A 12718-nucleotide genomic window follows, 5' to 3' on the forward strand; every position below is an offset into this window, starting at 1 on the left:
AACAGACATTGTTTATCTACCATAATGTGCCCATACCGACTGACATTACGATGAGAGTCAATATGATATCAAGAAGAGCCAAGATGTAAATCAGATTTAGCAGACAGAGGTGTAAATGCAGCAGCTTCCCTTTGCATAATGATGCTAGCCAATTAAGCCTGCCATTATCTCTTATCGATTCTCATGGTGACCTCCAAGTTATTCAACCACAAGAATACAAACTTCAGACCCAATTTCTATTTAACTCCAGTGTGTAATTTACTTATTAATTCCTCTCTTACCAGCACCGAATCGCCCACATGCCAGACACGATCTTGCTACCTCTGATAGGAATAATAATAAATAAGTAACACATTAATTATTAATATTAGAAACACCTGATGGATAATTTATTGCTCTGATTTCATGGGGCACTCTCTAAACTTAGACTGTCTTTGCATGCACTATGTCTCACATTTAATTGCAAAGCCATTAGTGTTTAATATTACTGTAATTACTGTGTACATTTCATTATGTTCTCAGTATATTAAATGACTGCTCAGTGTGGAGGGAGGGCTATAGTTTAATCTCTTTCTGTATTACTGTGTGCCACAGTACTCAAAACAGCATTAAGAGGCACATAATCAGAGGGAACTAATTGCCTATGATTGCATAAATGAAGTGCCTTACTCTCATCAGGCCTGTTGCTGATGTCCACCCTCTCGCCGCCTTGGAGGGCAGTTGACCACAATGCAGGAAACCTTGAGAGACTGCTTCTGGTGGGTAATGTAAGAAAACCAAAGATTCAGTATGTCCACAGGGGGCTGGGAGGCCAGGGGGTATTACTACTGCTGATGTTTTTTCTTTTTGTCATCAGAGTTGCCTCCGCTTCACAGAGGAAGGAAAAAAAGAAAGAAACATGAATGCCCACCATTTGAGAAATGAATTTATCGAAGTCGCTGTCTTTTTCCCCATTAGTAAGTGTTTAGTTCAGCGTTTTAAATAATTGCGTTACCAGGAATGATATTTAAAATACATTTGGGAGTCAATGAGGCGGGAAAGTGCCTACATGTTTTGCTGATGACACCCGGGCCATTTGGAAGACATCAAAGTAGAGAGGAGGTAGCCCAGATGCATATTATAAACTCATTATGTATATCATTTAAAAGGATGTACTCCAGCCGCAAAAACAATATTCCTAGTCTCTCTCTGGTAATGTGTGTTTTCAAAGTTGAAACTCTTACTCGCCTTCAGTTTAATGTGGCATCTATTACCAAACTGTAACATAAAATAAATGACCTTGATTTCCATACCAGAACAGTCGTTAAGGTATAGATGAGATGCAGCGATGCTTCCGTGTTTTCAAATGGGAAAGAAGGTAAACCTCTTCACAAATATCGTATTCTTCTTCACCTGCAGTGCAGACCTTGTTTTGCACAGAGCTTACAGGCACCTTGATGGACTCACAGAGGTGGATAAACATACATGAAAACGTGTTTGTTTTTAGACATTGTGCATCCATTATAGCACATTTTAATGGATAGAGATATATGAGCAAGTTAATCATTCTCAAACGACTTAAAGGCAATCCTTCCAAGGCCATGAAAATCTTTCCTTGGTGTCTAGAAAGCTAAAAGATGGAATGGGATTTTGCTACTGGATGGAACTTCTAGCATTGGAAAATGACGGTCCATCACTCATATGAGATGTTTGTCAGATGCCTAGTGAGTAGGCTTAAGAGGCTTAATTATGCGCCGTCCCTCCGCCATCAGAACACTACACGTGGGGCAGAGTGACACAGCGGTTGCCAGTCATTCAGCCTAATGTTCTAATGCAGGGAGCCATGTGGATACATAAAATCCATTAAGGCTCTTGAACGGAAAAAACACTGAGCAGAAAAATACATTTTGCAAACACATACTCACATGGGCTTACAGGCCATTCTTATTTGCCCTTGTCAGGACATAAGAAGTTGTCTGCTACTTTTCATTATTTTTTGAAGTTCAACATTGAACATATGCTAGGAATGGTAAGGGTGAATCCAACTACCTCACCCTTAATATTGCCAATTTCTGGAATAGGCAGTATGTTAAGTATAAAATCTATAAATATAAAGTTAGCTATATGTTTTATGTAGAAACACTCCTCCCATTTGCTGGTTATTGAAGTTATGTCAAATATGATACTCTGTGATTTAATCATTTGTTCTATCACATCCCAAACAGCAAGTATTGTGCGTTTAGTAAACTAATTTGACACTTGAAGGCCTGACAGGGACCCTTCATGGCTGTAACTTTGCCTGAGGCAAATAGAAGAGGCTCGAGTGTCTACATGTGAGACATAAAAATAGCACAACTTGTCACACTGCAGGGGAGGGTCTCATACCGAACACCAAAACAACTCTTTGAACTGACCCTGTGAACAGCCGGCAGGCACATAGTGGACATTAGACAGAGAGAAAGGAACAACAGAGACAGAGACAGAGAGACAGGCCTTTATAGCCAGCTCTCTCACTTAACTTTTCACACTTTTATTCGTGAGAATAGATTTTAAGCATGTCTCAAGGCAGCTTTGTCTTCACATCTATGGCCTTGCGCTCTCTCGAACTTGATGAGGACATGCTGGCGAGACACAAGCACAAAAAGCAGCTGGCTACCCATCACTTCAATAGCTATATGCTGCAGAAGGAAATCAGGGAGAGGACACTGCTGAGGACCACCATGCCACCAGCAATCTGCCACGACCTGGTCATCCAGAACGCTCTTTACACGGGAGACCTGCAGGCTATGCAGCAACTCTTTCCTAGAGGATCCTCAACAAACCTCATCATTGAGCCACAGGGAGGGGACATGCGCTGGGTCTCCACAGGGGAAGGTAGGAGACAACATACAGTATGTCCTCATTAGATATTAATCCAGGAATGTATATAGCAGAGCTAGATAGATTCATTGTATTCCCTGGAGATGAGCTGCCACAATTAACTGATGTGAGAGACTTTCACATGTGGGATAAGATCAAATAATAATAAGTACTATTGATCCTAATTTGGGAAATGTTTGCGTTGCAGCAGCATAAAAAGACAAGGCAATTTACACACTAGAAATAAACAATCCAAAATATTTCTGAAATAGAAATAAAATAACATTAAAAAGTTAAAAAATTAAAAAAATATATATAGAGAGAAAAGAATAGATAGAAAGTAAAGAGTTGTACCTGGTGCTTCTCACCCGTACCCAGTATTTATAGACACACTGAAACAGAACACAAGGCAATATTTTTAGAAACACATAAACAGAGAGAGAGTTGGATTTAAATGTGGCCTATCGCTGAATACAGGACATAAAATACCCTTTAATATAAGATGTTACAAAAGATCATTTGTCATAAAAAAGTTTTTCCCTTTTCACATTTTGGGTGCAGGAGGTCAATGCTCTTTGACTTCAGTGAATTAGCTTAATCAGTATAGGCAGGTGACATGCAACACACCAGTCATTGGCTCCCATGCCTTCACTGGCAGCGTTTACTGGGTCAAGTTGAATATCACATATCAACCACCCTGAAATAGCCCTATCTGCGCAAACAACCTGCATAAACGTGTTTTTCCTTCTGGAGAACCCAGCCTGTCAAAAAAGTTTAAAACAATCTATTTAGTACCAGTATGGCTTACATAGCACCTAAAGTGAGATGGCACAAACCCAAGAAGTACCGCAACGACGTGATAGCCACATCCAGGGCCTCGGGTTGTGTCCTGCAGTTTTGGAACTCTTTGCTTGTGGGTGATAAGCTGACCGTTTTCAGCATCTTGGACGACGACGAGTATGAGTACCTTATTGATGCTGTTTATGACACCAGCAACATAGACGAATGGAAGAACTTCAGATTTAACTACAGAGGACTGAGTAGGTTATGTTGTAACTTTGTTGATATATCAAACTGTCTACAGTTATGCAAACAAGTCTTACTTTTATTGAGCATACCAGGGGCTTTTAGTGAGTATTGAAAAGAGTCAAGCAGTTACTGAACATGTTATGATATAAAGTGCTTCATTGTAAAAACACCCTTGAATATCTGCAGTAATGAAGGGTTGGGCACAATGTTGGCATCACATTGCACTCTCTGTTGGCAGGACTATGGTCACTGACTTACGAGCAGGAGCTGACCACACCGCTTCACATCACAGCTGGCAGAGGCTTCTCAGAGTGCCTGAGACTGCTGCTGCAGCGGGGGGCCAATGTGGACCTGGCCCCAGGGGGCACCACCGCCCTGCACGTGTCCTGTGAGAACTGCCAGCCCGAGTGCACCAAACTGCTGCTGATCCATGGAGCCAACGCCAACGCTGTCACTGAAGACGGCCTCATGCCTTTGCACTTCTGCACAAGCCCTGAATCCTTTGAGTGAGTAAAGAAGAACAAAAGTGGAACAAAATGAAACAGAATGTGAGTAATGACATTCATGCCACAACTTAAACTTGGCATTTTCTAACATTAGCCGTAATAAGCTACTGGTTGGACCAGACTTGCTGCAAAGGCTCTGAATGTCAATGAATCAATTTCACTTTTTTAAAAGGAAGACTGTGTTATTTTAGATCAGTAAACCGATAATCTACCTAACGATTGCTTATCAGTAGCAGATATTGAAAAACACGTGTGGCCTTATTACTCCAAAAGCATTTCATCTTTTTTCTATTCAGGATTACTGTCTTGTATGTTTAAATGATCGCATCACTTTTATATAAAATAAATTGTTTCATATTATCCGGTTTGAAATCTTTTGGAACATCACATTTGGAACACATGTTTAAATAGTTCATCTAATAATAAGACTGTGAGTCAGACAAAAAGGATGGAGACCTCTGATCCAGTGTTTACATGGGAACACAAGTCGTATTACAATACAAAACAAGCTTCTGTTCTTCTGTCTGTAGATGTGCCAAGTACCTCCTTCAGTACGGAGCAGCTATTAATGGTCGCACCGTGGATGAAGACGACACTCCCTTGCACGTGGCAGCCAGTAACAGCCTCTCAGACCACACTGAGCTCTACCTGCGCTATGGAGCTGCTGTGGACAAACAGAACAGTGAGGGTCTCACGCCTCTGAACGCTGCTTGTTCACAACCCCAGGAGCTGCAGGAGCTTGAAAGTTACCTCAAGGTTTGCCAGATGCTGCTGGGGGCCGGGGCCAACGTCCAGACCAAGGACCAGGACAAACACAGTCCTCTGCACATGGCCTGTAAGAATGTAAACCCAGACATAGTGGATCTGCTGCTGGCTCATGGTGCCTGCGTTAATGACATGGACTACGGGGGGGAAGCTCCCATGCACAACATCCTGAAGGTGGTGTGCTACAAGGTGTCCTATCACCCCGAGAGGATCGTCCGGGCTCTGCTCAACCACGGCTCTATCCGGGTGTGGCCTGGAGCTCTGCCAATGGTAGGAAATTAAAGATGTGATGTTAAAATACTAGAACATAGAATGTTTGCACATTAATTCAGAAATCCAGATCGGTTCGTAGGAGTGTGTATTTACAGCATGAACCAATTTTTCATCAAGGTGTCTCATTTTGCATAATTAGCACTATAACTGCACATGTAACACCTTGAGAAAGAAGCACTAAAACTGTTCCTTGAAATATTCCAGACTTCACAACTTCACATTCAAATCATTCCCATTTCATGACACAACATGAAGTGTTGCACTCTCTGCGGGAAACAGACTACAACCATCAGTGAACCCACGTGCACTAGACAAAATGCCTGGTTCCTAATTAGGCAAGTGTTAATAGGAGATTAATTAGCACTAATTGCATAATTTCCAGTTAAACCCCTGGAGGGAAGACCAATCTGTTCATTTCACAAGTGTTTAATTACTTTATTTCTTCAGTTCTATGGAGTCACAAGCTCGCTCATGAACTTAAATGATGATTATCTGAATCTATCCTCTGTGTTGTGGTGTTTCTTTGAAGGTTTTGAAGCACTGCTGTGGATCTCCACGCACCATCGAGGTTCTTCTGAATGCCTACAGTAGCCTCAAAGTCAACGACACCTGGGTCGAGGCTGTGTCACCGGAGGTGTTAAAGGCAAGCTTACGAAATAATAAACTCAAGAGTTGAATATAACCAGAGTGGGTGTTTTAGAACAAATGTTTTTAATGTTTTCTAAATTTCAGATCTTCAAATATTTTCCTTTTTCTTTACTTTAATTTATTAATGGTATTTACTGGAACTACTAGGCAGCACCATTTAAATCAATGCATACAAATAAATAAATGTCCTCTAATAGTTTGACAGCTCATTTATATATTTTCAGTGTTCAACTCTGAAGTATGGAAGGCCTTTAGGTACAACATTCATTTACAAAAGGGTTATACATGTATCAAAACATGCTGAAAAAAATGTTGCCAAGTTTTGCAGGGTTATTATAGCTGTAGAGAGTATGAGCAATATTTAATATTCAAAAAGGCTCTAATCCGCAGGAGAACATTGCAAATGGTAGATTACTTGTTTAATCATTGGTATTAATATGAAGCGCTGCCATGCCATGATTTGCTCTAAATTGTGACAAATAATATGATGTGATCTCAGGGTAATTTGTGTTGTTTTTTTTATCACACAGGAGCACAAAGAGTTTTATGAGTCTGTCTTCTCTTTGGAGCGGAGCCCTCGCTCCCTGCAGCACTTGGCCCGCTGCAGGATCAGGAGCTTCCTGGAGCTCCGGGTGCACAAAGTGGTCCCTGAACTGGACCTGCCCACCTTCATCAAGAACTACCTGCTGCTGGAGTACAGAGACTATGTCCACTGAGAACACTGTGTGTGTGTGTAGCCAGGGGCGGTTCTGGGGGGGGGGGGGGGCAGTGCCCCCCTAACACTGACTTTGGACCCCCCTGTGGCCCCCCTGAAAATGAAAAGAATAAAAGAAAAAGTATATGATTAAACGATTTCTTGGCTGACGGATTAGGTGGAACTAACGCTATTTGTCATTCTAGTCGGACCCATGATTAGAGCGTAAAAACTGTAACTATAAGTATCTGAAATAAATATGTGTACTGAAACAAATGCCAATAACTGTATTGCATTGTTTTCTTATGCGCAATTACTTCATACTGTCTTTGTCTTTTTCGTCCTGCATTTATTGTGCCCCTCAGAAAATAACTGGCCCCAGCCTGGCCCCCCCCAGTCAAATTGGTCTAGAACCGCCACTGTAGTGTAGCCTGTGTTAGACAGAGTCCTGGTGAGGATTGAGTGCTGCTGAATGTGAGGAAGAAGCAGCTGTTAAAGAGTTAAAAGTGTAGCACTGGCAGTACACTCAAATAAAAAATACATTTTATGATACAAATTTCTTGTAGAAGCAGTTGCTTTTCCTGTGACTTTTATTTCAGTTACACGTTTGACCACAAGAGGGAGCTATAGACTAGAGTTGTTATAATACAATGCAGGTATGCAATAATGTGTTTTTTATTTTTTTTTATTTTATAATTTTACGTTTTTTGTACTCGTGCACATAGTTAATAGGCTCAGATGGTTGTATTTGTATACCTGATGATTATCATGGTTTGATGTTAATGCACATAATGATGATGATGTTGTGTTGAGTATTGCCTTAAAAATATTTGCATATACATAAGTATTCCCACCGTTGTTGTTGTCATTAGGTATTTTATATCACAAATAGACTGTGTAAAAATTAAATACTCCACCATGACCGTGTCATTGATTTTTGTATTATTTCATTTTGTCGAACATTTCTCTTTCTTCTCCTTAGTTTGCTGCTGAGTTTTGTTTTTCCATACCCTTTTTAATATCGATGCTAAAAAAAAAATTATTGAGCTTTTGTTTTCAAGCCACACTTTGAAAATATAGGTTAACGTTTAAATGTAAAAAAGTTGAAACTACGCTAAATCGTTTTTTATATCAATTTCAATGTGTGCTTTTATCAAGAAGTTCCGATTAACTTATTCTTGTTTAACCTGGTCAAATGATTTAGAAGAGAAATATAATAGCATTAGTTAAATTGAAAGGATCATTATGGCCACAAATATCTGCAGAATTAATAAAATAAATATACCTTGTATGGAGAAGAAAAGCAGCGACACATGTATTAGTGTCATTTAAAATATATAGTGTTTTGACAAAAAAAAGAATATGCCTTATTCTCGTATATTGTATAAAACGTTTAGATTTAAAAAGCCAAATATCTATACAAAAAAACAATTATAATCTTATACATTTGGAATTGTCATTAAATAAAAAGTGTAATGTGTCGCTGTGTACCACCAGAGTTTCTCTCAAAAAGAAAGGCAGAGGATGTCAGGAAATGGTTTCAATAGATCAAAGAGGGGTGCTGCTGAAGTCACTTGCAATTATAAGAATTAGCCTGGCCTGCTAATCAGAGCCGGTGATATGTTTATGTCCTCGTGCAATCAGACGACCAGTTGGAGAGCCCGGCTCCCTGGACTCAATAGGGCTAATCATCATCAGTTCCTACTGCCATTTAAAGGTGAAATGATCTGCGATTAAACCACTGCTTAAAGAAAAAAGTGTTTTTTTTTCTCCATGCATTTTTGATCAGGGATGAATTACAACTAGAATGTGTGTTTTATTTAAATTATTAAAACACTTTGAGGAGGATTTAGTTGACATTTAATCGGTAAAGACGTTAAATGTTTACAATTCACAGCTTTTTTTTAATAAATGCCCCTTGAGTTCAGACAAATTACTCAGATTTGACTTTGGCCACTATATGTGTCCACACTGCAGTTGACCTCGCATAAACGCCTTTTATCTGGATCTAATTTCGCGCAGAGTATCTCTCTCAAGGGAACAATTGTTGCAGCACTTCTCTTTTTCTGAAGCCAAACGCATTGTTTTTATCCGCGGAGAATAGGGCAGAGAGCGGAGAAACATCTGCCTCTCCTCCCTCCTGACTCTGATGCCCATCGGCCCCCAATATCCCAACAAAAGCCACCGTTGTTTTACGCTGTCCCTTAAATCCAGAGTAATTACTTATCATCAATCAAAATTAATAATAGCTGATTGGGTTGGTGTGGTCAACGATTATAGAAGGGGAAGGGCCGGAACAGTCTCTCACACCGTTTTGCAGTCAATGGTGAACCTGGCAAAAGGGGAGGGAGGGTTTTTTTTGGGGGGGGGGGGCGACCCGTCTATTTGGTCTCCACTGGGAAACTACCGCCTCTCAAGACGGCCAAAAAGTCAGAGGCTGAATAAGGAAATGAAGCGTAATTTGAGGAAGATGGATGAGCCCCCAGGGAAACTCCCCCTTTTCATTCCCCTTGTATTGCAGATGATAACCAATGCGCTCCGCAGAGGGGCGGAGGGAGGAGTTGCAGAGAGGTAGATAGAGAGAGGGAGCGTGTGTTTATGTCTCAGTGTGACAAATAAGAGGGAAAAGGGTAGCGGTGGGGCTCACAACAAAGCGGCCGACCCACTGATAGAGACCCGGAGCAGCAGCCACTCTCCCAGGGATGACAACACGGCACCGGATCTACTTTCACTCCTCTCCGTCTGTGCACTGAGCGTTTTACGCCGTGGGAAAAGGACACCTAGCTTTCAAGTTTTCCACCAAATAAAGAAAAGTGTTTTCCTGCAACATGCAGAGACCAGGCCAAGCGACGGCGTTTTCAATCGATTCCCTCATAGGGACTCACCATCCCAGACCGGGACACCTGCTCTACACGGGCTACCCCATGTTCATGCCGTACAGACCTCTGATGATCCCACAAGCGTTATCCCACTCGCCTTTAACTGGGTTACCTCCACTGGCGCCTTTGGCTTCTTTTGCGGGACGGCTCACCAACACCTTCTGTGCCAGTTTGGGACCGGGGGTGCCCTCCATGGTGGCGCTCACCACGACCATGCCAAGTTTCTCGGATCCTCCGGACAGTTTCTACCCGCCACAGGAGCTCCCAGGTCCCCGTTTAAGCGCAGCCGACCCCGGGTCCAGGAGGCAGGAGAGTCCGCACTCTGACGAGCTGCACAGCCGGGACAAGGGCTCCGACATGATCAACTTCTCAGAAACTTTTCAAACAATATCAGGTAAGCTTGGCCTCTTGACTTATTTATGGAATAACTTACTATGCGTAAAAACTATTTGAAACAGAGATTGTTGGCCTATAGTGAGTGTGTTTAGTCTCAGAGGTGCTGTCAAATGGATAAAACAATCTCAATCAGTTTTGTTACCGTTTTAGAATATATTAATGAAACCACATTTAATAAAGCCAAAATGCATGGGGTGCAACCTGATGATAGCTAATGTCATTCTAGATACAGCTATTATTTTTGGAATTATTTCTTAATTGTTCTTTATAATATTACAGTACGAATTACTGAGTGAATCACTAATCAAATTTGAGCAAAAAGTTCAATACAATTGTTTGTTGTTAGGGAGATTAAAACTCAATCTTTGCTAGTTGCAGTACAAACGTACAGAACAACTGAGTTTTCACACACAGGGCAGATGTAATGATCTTATATTAGTTCAGTTAGTGTTGCATTAATGTTTATTGTACAAAACTATAATTATTAGGAGTGTTTTCAACAATTTGGCTGTACATTTTTATCTTTAACAGCTTACCACAAGTCAATGAGCACTCTTCACTGTTGGCTTACAAACTTAAGAACAAGTAACTAATGATTATTATCCTTTCTCTACATTTTAGGTGAGACCAAACTGTACAGCTCAGACGACGAGAAGCTGGACCTAAAGTCAGCAGACACCGCGTGCAGTGACCGCGAGGACAGCTCCGCAGACAGCGAGAACGAGAGTTTCTCCGACGGGAACAACTGTGGCTCCCTGTCCCAGAAGAGCAAACTAAAGCCCGGCTCTCAGGAGGTGCTACCGCCCGGCAGCTCGGCGGGGAAGAGCCGCAGGAGACGGACAGCTTTTACCAGCGAGCAGCTGCTGGAACTGGAAAAGGAGTTTCACTGTAAAAAGTACCTTTCTCTGACTGAGCGCTCACAGATCGCACATGCACTTAAACTGAGCGAGGTGCAGGTGAAGATCTGGTTTCAGAACCGCAGGGCGAAGTGGAAACGGATCAAAGCCGGCAACGTTAACAACCGGTCAGGAGAACCGGTGAGGAACCCCAAAATCGTGGTGCCCATCCCGGTGCACGTCAACAGGTTTGCAGTGAGGAGTCAGCACCAACAAATAGAGCAAGGGACCAGGCCATGAACTGAAAATCTAAAATATTAATGATGAAAAACACTTACATTGACTCTATGTTCCACTGATTCGCATGAAGCACAACAAGAAGGAGTAGGCCTATTTTGTCTGAGAGGTGAGACTGAGCAGACCGATCAACTATTTGGCAATATGCTGTCATTTTTATTTATTGCGCTGTGAATATGTAAATATAAATGGGTAAAAATTGGTACAAATGGGCACTATGAGATGAGACTGTAAAGATTTTTTAAGTATTTATATGTAGGGCCAAAATGTTCTGTTGGTTATGTGCATGTGTCCTCATTTGGTGAAGCTGACTTTTTGTTTTGTGTTTCGTACAATTTGTTGACCACATTTGCATGTAAGACGTTTTACATTTTCTGTTTGCCAACTGTAGGAACCAGCTTTGACAGCTATTTGTGATGTGAAGGAAATAATGACCAAACAAGGGACAACTGTAAAGTATATTGACCTAATAAATCGCTTTATACGAAAGTTGGAATTCAGATTGAATTATTAATGTTTGGAGGTTAGAGTAAATATGTTGTATGGGTTGTTATTATTTATTCTGCTAAAATGAAAAATATATATATGTTGTCTTAACATGGCGATTCGTTGTTTTGTACATAATGCAGGGAGGCGTATTTCATGCAGTTTACATAAAATATAATGCCTAATACTGTGTTTTAAATATTATACTAACAGTATTTCAATATAGTTTCTAATTTATGGAGGCTTTTACTGAAAAACTGTTTATCTTTGAAGAGCTTCAGCGTTGTAAGTTAATTATTCACATTGTATTGCCAACATTTTAACGTTTTCAGCATCGCAGTTTCATTTACACACGTGTTCGTTTTAACGTCTCTTAACGTTTCATTTTTTCTCAGAAACATCAGGACTTCAAATGTAGATGTGTATTTTCTTTTAAACAGCGGTAGTGATGGATTCCTCTTCAGGAGGCCATGTTGTCTGACTGATGGATCCTCATTAGACTGAAACATCCACCAACACTGTAATGAACTTATATCAGTCTGTGGAGAGAGAACACCAGCAGCAATTACTAATCTGATACTAAACATTTTATTTTTGGTAAAATAATTAAATATGGACTAAAAATATAAATCATAGCAATGATAAAACGCATAGGAGGTTTACAATACACATTTAAAAACGCATTAAGGCTATAGTTGATGTTTTCTGGCATGTATCACATAATGGACACAATGTGTGTTTTTTTTAATGTGTCATTTTCTATATAATTTTCAACACTAACACCTGCAAATAATTCTTATAAATATAAAGATGTTGGTTGAATGGACAATATTTCATGAAATTTGATTTAAAATAAAAACGTTTTCTAAATAACAGAAATTACAACATGTGACTTGTAAAATACTTATACTCTGATAACAATATAAAAGCCTTTAATTAAATAATCATAAATAAATAAATAGTCATGGCTGTACTGTTGACTCTTAATAGACCTCAACTGCCATGATGGCTAGAGGTCATAGCTGCATGGAAACTTACATGGCAGTGTAAATTCAAAGATCAGCTATATTA

General features: G+C 40.4%; 2 protein-coding genes across 2 annotated transcripts; both read left to right on the plus strand.

Moving 5' to 3' along the window:
* The first annotated feature begins 2493 nt into the window (after nt 1–2493).
* Nucleotides 2494–6788, plus strand: asb10 (ankyrin repeat and SOCS box containing 10). Its single transcript, XM_034137989.1, has 5 exons — nt 2494–2853; nt 4106–4373; nt 4904–5408; nt 5941–6054; nt 6590–6788. The coding sequence occupies exons 1-5, from the start codon at nt 2535–2537 to the stop codon at nt 6773–6775; spliced, it is 1392 nt and encodes a 463-aa protein (XP_033993880.1). The 5' UTR covers nt 2494–2534; the 3' UTR covers nt 6776–6788.
* A 2609-nt stretch (nt 6789–9397) lies between these two features.
* Nucleotides 9398–11622, plus strand: gbx1 (gastrulation brain homeobox 1). The gene is made up of 2 exons (XM_034137990.1): nt 9398–10026; nt 10650–11622. The coding sequence occupies exons 1-2, from the start codon at nt 9582–9584 to the stop codon at nt 11162–11164; spliced, it is 960 nt and encodes a 319-aa protein (XP_033993881.1). The 5' UTR covers nt 9398–9581; the 3' UTR covers nt 11165–11622.
* The last annotated feature ends 1096 nt before the right edge of the window (nt 11623–12718 follow it).

The sequence above is a fragment of the Trematomus bernacchii genome, unplaced genomic scaffold (genome assembly GCF_902827165.1).
Source record: "Trematomus bernacchii unplaced genomic scaffold, fTreBer1.1, whole genome shotgun sequence".
NCBI lineage: Eukaryota > Metazoa > Chordata > Actinopteri > Perciformes > Nototheniidae > Trematomus > Trematomus bernacchii.